The 16635-nt window shown below is 33.7% G+C and overlaps 2 protein-coding genes across 2 annotated transcripts; both read left to right on the top strand.

Annotated features, from left to right (window-relative positions):
- Positions 1-925: 925 nt before the first annotated feature.
- On the top strand, positions 926-4622 carry LOC116026693 (proteasome subunit beta type-5-B-like). Its single transcript, XM_031268055.1, has 8 exons — positions 926-1040; positions 1262-1387; positions 1481-1610; positions 2207-2313; positions 2850-2984; positions 3071-3174; positions 4081-4181; positions 4349-4622. Exons 2-8 carry the CDS (start codon positions 1271-1273, stop codon positions 4474-4476), a joined length of 822 nt encoding a protein of 273 aa, XP_031123915.1. The 5' UTR covers positions 926-1040; positions 1262-1270; the 3' UTR covers positions 4477-4622.
- A 232-nt stretch (positions 4623-4854) lies between these two features.
- LOC116026980 (glycine-rich cell wall structural protein 1.8-like) lies at positions 4855-5514 on the top strand. The gene is made up of 2 exons (XM_031268406.1): positions 4855-4918; positions 5042-5514. Exons 1-2 carry the CDS (start codon positions 4855-4857, stop codon positions 5512-5514), a joined length of 537 nt encoding a protein of 178 aa, XP_031124266.1.
- Positions 5515-16635: the final 11121 nt, after the last annotated feature.

The raw sequence follows: 16635 nt of genomic DNA, 5'->3' as shown, positions 1-16635 counted from the left end.
GAATTCTTATCTGACTTATCATATACTATCTTGATAATTATCTTGAAACTCATTTCATACCGATTAAATATATCTATCTGGGTTTAGTTGTTCCCACGTATACATGTGAACCAAAATTCATATACTTATTATTTGAGCTATTTCAAGTGATTCCTACTTATTGTATGTGAATTATCTTTTTATATTTACGTGGTTTAATTTATAGCACTTTACCGTATCTATTTTTCGTTGTGGCTCTAAGTTGATTATTTATCTAATCTTGTTAGTTGAAGTTAAAATTACCAAAGTGTTATAAAGTTTTAAATTGTTATAAAAGTCTATTCAACCCCTCTATAGACTTTTACCACCCTATCGGGAGCAACACTTCTGTTATCTTTTGCTATTATTATTACCATGCACATGCATATACAATATCTTTTCTGATATTCTTCAATGGTAATAATGTATGTAGACATTATATATTGGAGTAATATAAGAAATAAGTTTGATTTAAATTTAGATTTTAATTAAAAGTTACCATAATTATATTTAGTAATTTATCATATATCTAAAATTCTTGCTTTAATAATATTAATCATGTCATAATTATTGTTCAAATGATCAACTATACTTTTAATATAATATGAATTTTACAATTATGAATTAAAAAATTATATACTATTATTTTAAAAAATATTTTAATATAATTAAGATTTTAACATTAAGTATTAATATTGAACATATATTTTTGCGCATCACGCATATAAAATACTAGTAAAATTAATAAATTATAAAACATTGGTTTGCATATGGAGTCAATTTACATATTATGATGAATAAATATTGGGTCTAACTTGTATTATTGGGTGGGCCTATAAGAAATTCACAAACTCTAAGGCCCACTACTTTTGGAAAAAAAGAAAAAAAGAAAGATAATTCGGGTCGACGAAATCGGGTTAGAATCCCTTTTATGCCAGAGTGTAGCGCAAGAAATCACTTGTTCATATTCGCCGATTGTCCCTTAGGTTGTGTCGACATCTTCGTTTTATTCTCGATATTTGGTAAATCATTTTTCACTCTAGATTGTTTCTTAGATTAGTTAATGTGACAATTTTTCCGTGGATAAATTATTTTTGGATTTTCAATTGTTATTCTTGTATCGTGAGTGTGCAACTAATTGTTTCAATTATTGATTCTGTAAATTATTGTTTTGGATTTTCGATTGTTGATTCTTGTACTGTGAATGTTCAACTAATGGTTTCAATTCTTGATTCTGTAAAAGGTCGTAACAATGGTGAGAATTGATTTTAGTGGGCTCGAATCAACTGCTCCGATTCGCGGTGAGAGTTCCGAGTTGTTTGAGGAGATTCCAAGAGCCCCATCTTTTCAGATTCCAAATATTGCTGATGTGAGTTGGAATTTAGCTTTATTTTTAATGTTTCCAGTTTGTTGGTTTGATGTTGCTGTAGTCTGATATACCTTTCTTCTGGTGTTGTTTTAGTTTGATGGATTTCAGAGGGATGCGATCCGAATGGTGAAGCCGGCTAAAGGAACCACCACTTTAGCTTTTATTTTTAAGGAGGGTGTGATGGTGGCAGCTGATTCTCGTGCCAGCATGGGAGGGTATATATGTAAGTGCTCTTTGATCTTGGTTTATAATTCTTTTTGGATGGGTAATTTGTTTCTTTCTGGTTTTCACCAAATTGCCTATAGGGATATTTTACACTGGATAAGTGAGTTAGAAACATTGGATATATTCTAGTGCAGGTGGATGTATATACAAATTTGTAATAGACTATTAGTGAACTTTTGGTTTGGCACCATAACCACATCTTTTTCTGTAGGCATGAAATTTGAAAATTGTTGTATGCTCAGATTTAAGAACATTGTACATCCTTGTCATTATAGTACAACTTGGGAGCCTTTTATGGATAGTTTGTGCTTTTTACCCTATGGTTTTGAGCAACAGTACTGAACACATAAACATGTTCTCTATATAGTTTCCATGTATTGAATGAATGAATGGAATATGGTTCCTTTTTTTGCATATGATGATATGAATGCCAATGTTATTACTTTATATAGCATCAGATTGAATGTATTGAGTAACTATGAGTTCCAATAGTCACCAAAATATTATTTCCCATCCATTTCACTTTACTAGTTGTTTCCATTCAGCTGGTTCACTGAGAATGATAATCATCCTGTTTCCATATTTATTTTGCAGCGTCACAGTCTGTGAAGAAGATAATTGAAATAAATCCCTATATGCTTGGTACAATGGCAGGAGGGGCAGCTGATTGCCAGTTCTGGCACAGGAATCTTGGTGTAAAGGTATTTTTTTATATATGCAGGAATCCTCTCAATCTGTATTCAGTATTCACTACTTTCCAGCATATGAGAGTAGGATTCCTTTGAACATCTATTGCTGAAGAGTGCATGTATATGAACCTAGGATTAGAGAATGAAGTGAGAGTGTAGCTTAGCTAACCCAGCTGCAATATTGCCAATTGGATTAGATTGCAATTTATATTTATATTCCCACCTTGTTTGTATGGTTTGAAAAACAAGGTTTTGACTCAAATCATTTCAACTTAATTGCTTATACATGTATGATTTAGTTTTTGTCAGCAAATAAACTTAAGATATTTAGAATTTATATTAAAATTTCTATCAAAATGAAAAATAGAATTTAAAATTATAAAAGGATGAAAAAGTTAAATGAAGAAGAATCGGTTTTTACTCAAAAAGTAAACTAGATCAATAAAATGAGACAGAGGAGTGTACTTTTTTCCTCTTAAGGAAATATTGCATTATCTGGATTTATATTTTAGAAAAGGAGCTGCTGAATGTTGTCCTGATTGTTGTAGTGTCGTCTCCATGAACTGGCAAATAAAAGAAGAATTTCAGTTGCTGGAGCTTCCAAGTTGTTGGCAAACATTCTATATTCTTACCGCGGAATGGGCTTGTCTGTTGGAACTATGATTGCTGGCTGGGATGAAAAGGTATGATAAATGAACCAAAATACATGTGCTAGAATTCGTATTGTAGTAGTTTGACAATTCTAAAAATTATTGCATGATGGGTGTAGGGTCCAGGACTCTATTATGTGGATAGTGAAGGTGGACGACTAAAGGGAAACAGATTCTCTGTGGGATCTGGTTCTCCATATGCTTATGGAGTTCTTGATAATGGGTATGTATGTTGTTTTCCCACTCTTCTAGGATTATTGTTTACACCTCTTTTTCTTATTCAGCTGTAGCATTATTATGTAAATAGTGTTAATGATTTCTCAAGTGATAGTCTAGTTTTCTACTGTTAGATAATATAATGTAATATAATAAATTACTATGCACTATTAACCCTTCGAAAACCTTTTGTGTGGAACTTTTAGACATTTTCCCTTCTAGTAATTTTTCCATTTCTTGTTCTCTCTTTTATTTTTCCTTCTATCTTCTTTCTTTTCTGCTTTTGAACTGAGCCAATAAACTGTCTTCTAAACTTATAGCTTATGAAAGAGCTCATACAGCCATAATGTCACTACTCACTACACAATTTGTTTACAAGTTTCCACTGAAACTGAAGCAAGAACTGAACCCTACAGTACTGGTGGAAAGTTCTACTCAATATCTACTTTATAGACGGATTAGATTAAACTATAAAATGGTATGAAATGGTTCAATGATATATTGAATAACTTCAATTTCTTTTGCAAATCAGCATATGCTGTTGGCTAGGAGGAACATAAAAAGTCATGAAAATTGAATCAATTGGAATCACATATGAAAATCGTGTAATTCATGTTACATCCAACTGGAACCGTTACATATATGAAACGGCGTGATCTGTAGTTACTGTAAACAAATATATTGACCTGTGATTACTGGGGATATTAGAATTACTAGGGCAACTTTGTGATTTCTTCTTGAGGACCTGCTTTCTTTCATCCATTATCAGTTTTTGTTTCAGGCTACCTAGCTGCCTTTCCCCTTTTCCTCTGCAATTTTTATACTGAAGTCTTTAACATTTGAGGAAAAACTTGATTGCTTCCTGTTTCTGTTTATAACCAGTACATTTTCTTTTCTTTATTAACTTGAGCAGGTACCGGTTTGATTTGTCTGTTGAAGAAGCTGCAGAGTTGGCTAGGCGGTCTATTTATCATGCAACGTTCCGTGATGGAGCTAGTGGAGGTGTTGCCAGTGGTATGATTCTCCCCCCTTTTCTCCATAACTACTAAAAGCATGTGCACAGCATAGAAGGAGAAAAAGAATTTGTCATTTTTTTGCTAAAATCAGGGTTTCTTTTTAATTGGCATTTGCAATTTTTGTGGTAGTGCCTGATTGTGATAGTGATTTTGTGCTTCTTTCAGTTTACCATGTTGGGCCAAATGGATGGAAGAAACTGTCGGGTGATGATGTTGGAGAGCTTCACTACCATTACTACCCAGTTGAAGCAGCAGCAGTGGAGCATGAAATGACCGAAGTGCCCATTGCTTGAACTGATCCTTTTCTCTTCCCGAACTGTGTGAACTGATCCTTTTTTAGAGAACAAGATTGAGAAGTGAATTTTTCTACTTTTTTTTTTTAAAAAAAAAAGTCTTAAACTTATTCGACTCTTTTTAGTTAAGAGATTAAATTGCACTATTTAGTAGACTTCTGAAGTTTATTTTACCATTTTAGTTAAGAGTTTAAATTGCACTATTTAGTAGACTTGTGAAGTTTTTTTAGTAATACTGACTCTGTTACAATGCAATATCTGGTCATAAGAGTCAATATCGCCTCCACTGAGGCTCGAACCAATCCCCTTTCATATGAGAGAACAATTGGGTATCACTAGATTACAAGGTTTTGGCGTGAAGTTTAGTAAGCGAATAAAATGGTAATGTCATTACTGTTTAATCTGCACACCCCAAAAAAAAAGTATCCAAGTGGACAAAACAGTAATGTCATTACTGTTAATCCCCCACGCCCTATTCTCTTCTTCTCTCTCTACATTTTCCCATTTTTGTACCCCATGGATAATCCTTCCCGTTTATAGCTATGATTCGCTTATGATATTGGAGGTGATCATGGTGTTGGATATGGAAGTAGGGGAGGTGTTGGAAGTGGAGGAGGTTATGGTGTCGACGACGATCAAGGTGTTGGATATAGAAGTAGGAGAGGTGCTAGAAGCAGAGGTGGATATAGTAGTGGTGGGGAACACAAAGGTGATTACGGTGGCGGGGAAAGTAGTGGTAGTGGTGGAGGAATTGGATATGGCATTGGTTGTGTAAACGGAGAAGGTTATGGAGGCGGTGAAGGTGGTGATTCAGGTGCAGGTGGAGGATATGGTGGTGGAGGTGGTCACTGTGGATGTGAGGGAGGAGGCTACAATGCAAGAGGAGAGCACAGAGGTGCATGTGGTGGTGGAGCCAATGGTGGTTTAGGAGGGGAAAGAGGCGATTGTGGAAATGGAGCTGACAGTGGTTTAGAGGGTGGAGGTGGAGGTGGTGATAGAGGCATTAGATATGGCATCGGTGGTGTAACAGGACGATGATTGCATGATGATTTCCTACATTATACATATGGAAGGTTAGACATAATTTTTTTTTTTTCTTGAAAGAGGTCTTGTAGTTACCTTTTTGACAAGTCAAAATGGTAAGTGGTAAGGAAAATGCTTCTTATCTCTCTTTTTATCTTATAATGTGGTTTTCATTCATTAGGTACTTATTTAATTGGTTGACCCCACTATTGATTAAAAAGAGAACTTATCAACCAATTAAATATTATTGAAAGTTTAGAACTAATAACCTCGTATGCGAATAGCTTAGGAAGGATATTAATAATAGAGTAAATCAACACGAGATAAAATGATTAGCAAGATACATTGGAATTGATATGTAGTTGGAGAACGCCTCTTAAATTGCGGGGTCACAGCAAAAAAAAAACTTTTCAATAAAGTTCAACCTTAATTTTTCACATACACGATCTCACGAGAATTACAAAACTAGGCCAACAACCTATTTTATATATCAATCTAGTACACAACTTTATGTTGGTCTCGAGGGGTATGGGGACAAGTCTAGAGGTTTTGGGGGAGGGGGGAGAGGGGGGTGAGGTGAATAAACTTGTTAAATTTTTGCACAACTTTTGAAACCTTGGTAACATTCTTCTTGCTTGTTATGAGCTTTTTGAGGAATCACTATTTGGTAAGAGGATGTCCGATAATAATTCCTGTAAAGTAAATATTTTACTTTTTGGAGATTTATTTTCCATGTCATAATTTTAGACGTCACAACACATTACCAATAAATATTAGAAACCATAACTTTATTGGTCAATATCAAAATTTGAAAAATATAAAGAACCATATACTTAAGATTTTCATTCATCACTATCCATCCTCAACCTATCCAAAACAAAAGGAAGATGATAAGAAAACCAAACAAAAGATTCAGACATAGAATTAGTAGTCCTAGCTAAATCATGAGCCATATAATTCACTGAACGCTTAAGCCAAGAGAAATTTACACGTCGTAAAGATCTTGCAATTTCTAAATATCATCAACTTATTTTATCTAGGTAAGAGCCTCCCCGACTCCAAGAGCTTCTGCTTCGATCACTTGGAAATGACCTCTCCACTGTATACATTTTAATTTGCTGAATGGAAGTAGCCTACTTCATCACGAATCACACAATCAATCCCTATCCAAATTGTTTCTGTGTTGATTGACACATCGACATTAATTTTCATCCATCTTCTTATTGGATTGGGCCTATTGTTGTTGGGTTGGAAATGCTTCACTTACACTGACCAAAAGACTTCTGGCACCTTCAACTTTGGCTTGTTGTATAAACATCAATCATTATTGCGTGGACCGTGGTCCACACAGCACGGTCTAAAAACACATAAATTACATTATTTTATCTCATAAAATACATTATCTTGTCCCAGAAATTTCATTATTTTAACACATAAAATAAATTATTTTAGCACATAAAATAGATTACTCTAACTCATAAAATACATTATTTTACCCTATAAATTTCATTATTCTAACACATATAAAGTACATTATCTTACCCAAGAATATTCATTATTCTAACACGTGTGTGGAGCAACGAACTTTTTTTAAAGATCAAAATGACATCGTTTTTAGGCCGTGGTCCACACAATAATTTACCTATAAACATTCTTTCAATGCTTTGAATTCCTTGCTTCCCATAATTACCAGCAGACCATTACCATTAGACAACGCTTGTGTTGGTTCAACTAGTAAAAATTCTGATTTACCCACTACTTGAATTGAAACATCTGAAGCTAGTCACATTATTAGCAAACTACCAGCTGCTATTTCTCGCAACATGACATTCAACAAACATACTATCAATGGTCTTTTGTAAGTGATATTGTCATGCTCCTCCGATCCATTATTACAATCTTATTGAAAGTTCTCAAAATTAATTGATTAACTAGATAGATGCTTCAGTATACTTAGCAAGGATGTCTCTCATTACAAAGCTCTCCTTTTCGTTTGCTTGAAAAAAGAAGAAAGAAGATGGGAGACTGACGGAGCTCCTTACGCAACCTTCACTTGTGGATATTTCCCATCTGTTCTTGTCTTGCAATCATTGCACTCATCTCTTCTGCTGCTATAATGAATAAATAAGGGGAAGTGGATCTCTTTGCTTGATTCCTCTTCCCAGATATATTGGTCCTATTTCATAATTGTTCATCAGAATGTAGAACTCCACTGTCAAAGTGCAACCAATTAAAGATATCTATTTCTCACAAAAACCTTTCTTCATAATTTCCACAACATATCTCTATTCTAAGCGGTCATAAGCCTTATTCATGTCGAGTTTTAAGGCTCCTATCCCTTGCTTTCCCTAATGCTTTTTGATAAGTGTCAAATATACATCTTTCTAGGGGTCAATTTGGGGTTAGTTAGTGCATAATTGATGTCTTTGATGCTTGATATGATTGAGATGATAATTTGTGCAAAATGGTATAGTTGAGGCCTCATGAACTTGATGATATATTTGTGGTTAGAGATCTTGTAGGTATAGTAGTTTGTAACCACTAATACATTGCGATACTTTACAACATCCTCCTCAGGAATAGTTGCATTTATGTATGTACTATACCCTATATATATATATACAATTTCATTCATTGTTATGTATTGTTCATAATATCATGAAATAGGCATTCCTTACTCTTGCTTGTATACTCTCCTCGCAGTTCAGGTACCTCATATGTTCGCACCAGGCAAACACTAATTGTTCTCCTAGTGTGTAGAGGAGTAACTTGAGAGGCAAGCATGTGTTGTGATGGCATGTTTGCAACAAATTTTGCAACGTTGTAATCAAAGGCTATCGTGTGTGGTGTTAAAACTGAGTTTAAAAACATTATTTATAGATTGAGTCTGTATACCTTTAGATAAAGATAAAATGATCTTTAATATTTACATTGGACATTGAAGAGTTTTTTCGGCTTTATTGATTTTAAGTCTGTGTGTATTTTAAATTAATCGTAGATGAAAACTATTGAACTATATAAAACTGCACTTAAAATTTAAAATTTGAAATTAAACCGGTGAAAATAAATGATCAAGCATGGTATGATAAATAAATTAGGGGACGGTACCGATTCCAAAAACAACATTCATAAATTAAAATTAATATGACAACATTTAATATAAAATTTGACAATCGCCAATATCAATTTAAAATGACGTTTTCAGAATTGAATGTACACAACAAAACGACGCAGTTTCATTTGGGTGGAAAGCTGACATGGCAAATTTTTTTATTTTTATTTTTGCTATTGTTTAGATCAGAGTAAGATATTATTTTGAAAGGATAAATTATACAAATTTACATATTTTGAAGGATTGTAAAGATCAAATAACCTTAACAAGTGTTTATGATTTGAAATCTATACTTTTAGAAAAGTATAATCTATGTATGTAATGTATACAAATGTTTTGCAAATTGATAAGTATTACCTTATTACTACTACTACTACTATCTTGAAATTATTATAAGTTCAGTGAGAACTCTCGTCTTGAGAAAAATGTATTTTGATAAACTTAGTATCTATAATTAGAATTAGTATGTACTTTGAGAAAGTGTATGAATTGAAAACCTATGACTTACCAACAAAACTCTATTTTGAAAATGATACATTTCTTGAGAAATAGTATACCTGATTTCGGGAAAATATTTAGAGATTTACATATATTGATATTTAAGACTTATACTAATACTTCTATAAAATTACATGGATAGTAAACCTCGTATACGTATTTGGAAACATTATGTATTTTTAGAAAGCATTTGACTTGCCAAGGACCTTGTAGTCCAGTGGCATCAAACCCTTCCCTTTATATGGGAGGTGGTGGGTTCGAGCCTCAGTGGAGGCAATACCAATTCATACTGCATTGTAATAAATAAAAAAAAAGATGATATTGCATTGTAAAAGAGTCATATCTTTATAAATTATTGTAAGTTCGGTAGAACTCTATTTTAAGAAAGCTAACACTTGGTGATTTACGATTATGATTTAGTGATAAAATATATTATTTTGGTAATTGTATAAAAACGTATTATTTTGAAAACATAAAATATGATTATTTTTAGAGGATTTATCTACGTTGAAACTATATAAAAGCTTATACGGATATACGTACATATGTGCATTTATTTTGAATGATCTACATGTTGTTTTCTGAGAAAAGGTATCCTTGTGTATATAAATGTATCATTGTTGAAAGATTTAGGAAAGTAAGGACTTGAGACCCTATTTGATTAAGAATGCATATATACACTCTAATATGGAGGTTAAATACTATTTTGGAAATATGTATGTGTATGTATTCTATTTGGATGATAAATACTAATTTGGAAATAAACTATGTTTATGGTTATGACTATCATCAGGTTTTATAACCTAATTGTCTTTAAGAAAATTATATATTTTTTAATAGCCTATGGGCAATGAGAATATTTGTGAAAAAATCTATTTTAGGAGGACTTATATGTTTTTGGAGGACTTAAATATAAAAATGTACGTATTTTGGAGGATTGTGATGTGGGCTAAGGCCCAATATTGGATAGAAAACATCATGGGCAGTTACTTGAGGGGTAACCAGGTAGAAAACATCCTAGGCAGTTACTTGAGGGGTAACCAGGTAGAAAACATCCTGGGTTACTAGGGCTGGTTTACTACCCACTGGGCTTGGAAACCCAGTTAGGATGAGGTGTGCATACTTAAGGTAGTACGATCTTGTTTCCACTTGTGGTAAAGTGTGGGTTGTGTGATGTGTTCAGTAGAAGGTTGTTGATCACTTAGAGCTTCACTGAGGTGATGTCCCTGCCCCACTAATGGATTTGGATAGCTTCATATGTATATATGATATTGATTATGTTGAAACATGACGTAATTCCTCCATATCTATGATTATTGATATACATGCATGTTTTTAACAATGACTTATGAGAAAGTCTATACCTTGAGATTAGTAAAATTATATGATGTTATGAACTCCTCCAGACCTATATAATATTATGAAAATGTTTATGAGAAAAGGTGAACCTTATATTCCTCCATATTTGAATTATATATATATATATATATATATATATATATATATATATATATATATATATATATATATATATATATATATAAGTAGAGAGAGAGATAGAGAGAGTTAATTCCATTTTTAGTCCTAGATTTATAGGCGACAATCCACTTTTAGTCCATTTTTATCAGAACATCCACATTTGGTCCTAGTATTATTGTGGTATGACCATTTTTGGTCCTCCGTCAATAAAATCGTTAAAATGCCGTTAAATGCAAAATGTATTTTGATCATTTTTATACAAAGTGAGTTGATCCCACTATATTTTTATATTTATTTTTTTGAAAAAATATGTAATTGAAAACCGAAATACCTTTGTATTTAACTGCGTTTTTGTTGATAGAGGACAAAAAATGGTCATGTCACAATAATACTAGAACCAAATGTGGATGTTCTAATAAAAAAGGACTAAAAGTGGACTTGCACCTATAAATCTAGGACAAAAAATGAAATTAACTATATATATATATATATATATATATATATATATATATATATATATATATATATATATATATATATNTATATATATATATTAGAAACATTTTGAGAAAGTATTATGCCTTAAGTGGCTTATGACAATTGTACTGTGATTTGGAAGTAATTAGAGAATGATTTATGAAACGGTTATAATGCTTGAAAGTGCTAACTATTCTTATATTATATATTATATTATGCCATGTTTTAAGTATAATGAACCGTGATTATGATACCGTGAAATATATAACGCTATTATTTTAGAATCTATTACATTATCAGCCTGTTTGGTTCGCTGGAAAATATTTGGAGGAAATGGAATTCAATTTCCATGGAAAACAAATTACTGTGAAGCCTGTCAAAAAAAGGAAACAAATCAAATCCTCTTTCAAGTCCAAATCCATGGAATCATCATATAGACCTTTGAGTTTACTTCATGTGGATTTATTTGGACCAGTTGATCCAGTGAACTTAAGTGAGAGAAAATATACTTTAGTGGTAGTAGATGACTACACTAGGTATACTTGGACACTTCTTGAAGAGAAAGAACGAGACCGAGAAGTTGCTGCCCAAATTGTTGAAGCAACTACCAATTGAGAAAAGATCAACTATTGTCAAAATTCTATTATACCAGGGACGAGAATTTGTCAATCATGTAATCAAGGAATTTTGTGGTAATCATGGGATTCTCATCAACTTTCAGCAGCAAGGACACCATAACAAAATGGCGTAGTGAAAAGGAGAAATAGGACTCTTAAGGAAGTCGCAAGGTCAATGATTGCACTAACTGGTTTACCTAGGAGATTTTGGGCAAAAGTTGTTAACACAACATGTTACACCCAAAATAGATCCATAATTCATAAAATTCATGGGGTAACACCCTACGAGTTATGGAAAGGAAAGACGCCAATAGTGAGTTATTTTCACACATTCGGAAGCATTTGCTACATCCACAATAATGGAAAGTCACACCTCAAAGCCTTTGATGATCATGCAGATGAAGGTTTATTTTTTTTAGCTATTTTGCAACTAGGAAAGCTTTCAGAGTTTTAATCAAGAGAACAATGATAGTAGAAGAACCAATTCATGTGGTTTTTTATGAGCCACACATAAGTTGAGAAGTTGAGGATCTAGTCGAAAAGGTAGACAATCTAGACATCCGATCAGTTGACGAAGAGTCAAATCGAGAATTCATTTCCAGATAGTGAAACCAAATAGCTGACAACAAAAAGTTAGAATCTACATTTCAAATACCTAGCCATACTCAATTATTTGAGGAGTCAGATGGAGATGAAGTTACTCCAGTTTCAACCAATATTAACTCAGTAGATGAAAGTGTTAGAAAAACATACAGGCGCAGCGGAAGCATCAAATCAGTTTTCTATGATTCTATGTTTAAAGAGGGAGTTAGAAAAGTTTACCCTTGAAGCGTGCTTTGGCAGAATCAAAACCGTCCAATCGTCCGGCCTCTAGTTCGTCCACCGGTCGGGCACGCGAGAACTCCTAGAGATTTCTACGTGAAAACTATTTTCCTGACCATCTCTGTATATCTTCTATCCCACTTAAGAAATAGGGCAAGGCTATATATATAGCCTGTTTTGGGCCCAAAGGTGCTAGCTTTTAAAAGCCCAAAACTACCCAATATTGAATTAATCCATTAATCAATTATTAATGTATTAATTCAATATCGATAACTCTTTATCAATTTCTTTTAAAGTTCTCAGCATTACCACGAACCATTAAAGTATGACTTTCTAGGTTCATAGTCAAACTAGCAACGAGTAATATTTAATAACTCATTATTAAATAACCCGTAAGTCATGAGTGACACCTAACAATATGTCATGACTACCTAGTTGACAATGAATATATTTTAATATATTATAATGAACCTTTCCGTTACAAATATCATGCGACATTCCTTCCACACAACACTTGTTCTGGACCAAGTAAAGGCCATGGTCAAACCCATAAACCCGGTCAATATGTCTATTCAATATTCTTAACCTGAAGTCCAACTTCATCGTACTCTGACCAGAGATTCTCGTTGTATGATTATTGAATAGACTGGAACATCCTTGTTACCTCAAGGCGGTGGATCCTCTATTGAACGCACACATGTCTTCGTACAATTCTGAACTAGGCCACCAAGTACACTTATAGTCCCATAAGGAACAAAAAACGCATACTGGCAAAAACTAGTCCACCAAATGTACGAGACAACCATGTCGTCTCAAGTCAAAGGATTATTGCATACTTGTAACATACATGTAGGTAAACACCATACGGTACGTTGTAGTCAGTCAATGTTCAATGACTTGTTCTCTAACAATCATCCACATGTCCACTCTCTGTATCTTATACAGAATGGCATGAGACTCACCATAAGAAGGACAATGTGCTAGTCTTATCGGAATTCTAATACCTAATTAGAATTCCTATGACTAGGAACATTTTTACAATACTTCATTTATTAATTCTCCGTCACTCATATTCTTAACACTTAAAAATGAAGAATTAAGAAGATTGTATGGAATAAGATCAAATATTAACTAAGCCTTAATAAAATAAAGAGTTTATTACCAAAATGGTCCCTTGACTATTGCGAAATTACCAATTTGGTCCTCGACAATTTTTCGTGCCCAATTAAGTCCCTCGACTTTGAAAATTTTAACCAATTTGGTCCTCCGTGTTTTGCCGTTAAAATCGGGACCAAATTGATAATTTTACTATAGTCAAGGGACCAAATTGGTAATTTTATTATAGTCAATGGACCAAATTGGTAATTAATTTTTCACTGAAATGGTCCATTGACTATAGCAAAACTACCAATTTGGTCCCTTGACTATAGCAAAATTACCAATTTGGTCTTGATTTTAACGGAAAAATATACGGAGGACCAAATTGGTTAAAATTTTCAAAGTTGAGGGACTTAATTGAGCATGAACAATTGTCGAGGACCAAATTGGTAATTTTGTAATAGTCGAGGGACCATTTCGGTAATAAACTATAAAATAAATAAAACAATTATTTATTATATTTATTTAATAAGAAATTAATACCCAAAACAATAAATGTTGGCTCCTAGGGCATACATGTCTAACAGAAAGAGCCTCTCCAACAAATCTTCAACCTATTTTAAGGTGGTTAAGGGATCATCTACTAGATCAAGTGATTGGAGATATTCGTGAAGGAGTTCATACAAGGTCATCCATAAGAGAAAGCATGATGGTATGTTTTCTATATCAAATAAAACCCCAAATAGTGGAAGAAGCTCTAGTAGATTCATATTGGGTACAAACTATGCAAGAAGAACTCCATCAATTTGAAAGGAATCAAGTATGGGAGCTAGTTCCTAGACCTTCGCACCAAAATGTTATTGGGATGAAGTGGTTTTTAAGAACAAGATGAATGAGAAAGGAGTCATTGTTGGGAACAAATCTCGATTAGTTGCAAAAGGTTATTGCCAAGATGAAGGAATTGATTTTGATGAAACCTTCACTCCTGTGGCAAGACTAGAAGCTATAAGGATTTTTCTAGCATTTGTAGCACACAAAGACTTCATGGTGTTCCAAATGGACATCAAGGGTGCATTCCTCAATGGATTATTGGAAGAGGAAGTGTATGTAGAACAACCTCCTAATTTTGAAGTCAACAAGGGTGAAAACCAAGTCTACAAGTTGAAAAAAGGTATTACACAGATTGAAACAAACGTCAAGAGCTTGGTATGACACACTTTCATGTTTTCTAATAAATTATGGATTCACGAACAGTCAAGTTGACAAAACCCTATTTCATATTAAGGATGATGATCATATTCTTTTAGTTCAAATTTATGTTTATGACATAATCTTTGGTAGCACCAACCCATCTTTGTGTGAGAAATTCTCCAAGCCAGTGAAAAGCAAGTTCGAGATGAGTATGATGGGAGAATTCAACTACTTTTTGGGATTACAAGTCAAGCAAAACAATGAAGGGATTTTCATAAACCAATTAAGCTAAATACACCAAGGATCTCATCAAGAAATTTGATGTTGATGGAAAATCATCAATCAAGATCTCAATGAATACTTCTTTGCACATGGATGTTGAAAATGAATACTTAAAAGGTCAGAAACATTATGTGAAAATGTTACCAAGGCAAAAGAAGTCCTAGGTACACATTCCAAGAAATATTTTCCTTAAAAGCCTAAACGAAAGGTGTGGAACAAAAAGTAAAATAGAGCAAGTAAAGGCATGCCAAACGATTGGAAAATCTAACATAAAGTAACCTTTCGCAGTATCCACTGCTCAATAACCAAGGGTTAAGAGACGTTTGAAATTTATCTCCCTCCAAAGGATTTATTTCAAATGGTTCTATAAATACCTTCAATCAAGACTGAAGAAAGTGTTGATCTTATTATTGATTATTATAAGTGATCCAAAGCATTCTAAGTGCAAAAAGAAATTGACCAGTGAGAGAAGAGAAGAAGAGCTAAACATTTCTACATCAAGCTTATACTTTGGCTACGAAAAGCGAAGATTCAAGTGTCAAGTCTACCACAAGTTAGAGGATCAATGATCTTTGTGTTGTTCAATTTGTATCTCTACCTGATGAAGTAGAAAGAGGAGGAGTTACAAGTTGAAGCTTGTGAAAAACCTAAGAAGCTAGAGACCAGCTTTGTTCAAGGCTCAAGTGCTCTTTTGTATATACTAAAGGGGTTTTAGTAGATCCTCCTTAGAGTTTAAGGAGAAGAGTGGATGTAGGCAGCTAGTTTTGGCCGAACCACTTCAAAAATCTATCTCTCTCTCTCTCTCTTTACTTTACAAGCTTTTATATTCAGTCCATAATGAAACTAAACCTAAAATTTATCAGGACTAAATTTGTGCTTAATCTTTTTTTTTAAAGGGTTCACGTATTCCACTACCAAAATCCTTTACTATTTGTTGTTCTAACTTAAGTTCATCTTAACCTTAGAATTATGAATGGTAGAGGACCCCTCTCTCCAGACTTGTGACTCAACTCTTCTATACCAGCATCCTTCATGCGGTTTGGTGTGACCGTAAACATGTAGTCTAGGACCATTTTACACCGACACCAGCAGCTCCTTAGAGGATGCTGGAGGCGAGCTGGAACGCCTAGAAAGAGCGCACTAGCATGTACCTAGTGTTGAGTGCTCTGGCCACGACAGAAATAAACACCTCTGGGGTGTAGCAAGTCACACAGCATTCACTAGCTTCGGCGTGGGTTTGTAAGGTTGACGCTAGCTTACTTCTTGAAGAAGAACGGGCTACATATGACTTTGTCCTCTTTTCCAGGGAAAGTGAGTTCAGAGCTGCCAAAAATGGACCATTACAATGTGTTCCAAACCCACCCACGATGGAGGCACTTGCTATTAAGGAGGTGCTAGGATGGATCAAGGGGTATGGTCATGTCAACATTTAGGTGGAGACAAATTGTCTAGTCTTATACTCTAGTCTCATGAGCTCTATGTTTGATCGCTCGTATGTTGGCTCTATTACTTGTGATTGTACAAATTAAAGCTTATTAATTTCATAGTTGGATGTAAGTT

This window comes from Ipomoea triloba, chromosome 8 (genome assembly GCF_003576645.1).
Source record: "Ipomoea triloba cultivar NCNSP0323 chromosome 8, ASM357664v1".
Classification (NCBI taxonomy): domain Eukaryota; kingdom Viridiplantae; phylum Streptophyta; class Magnoliopsida; order Solanales; family Convolvulaceae; genus Ipomoea; species Ipomoea triloba.
This window is presented reverse-complemented; position numbering and strand designations above follow the sequence as displayed.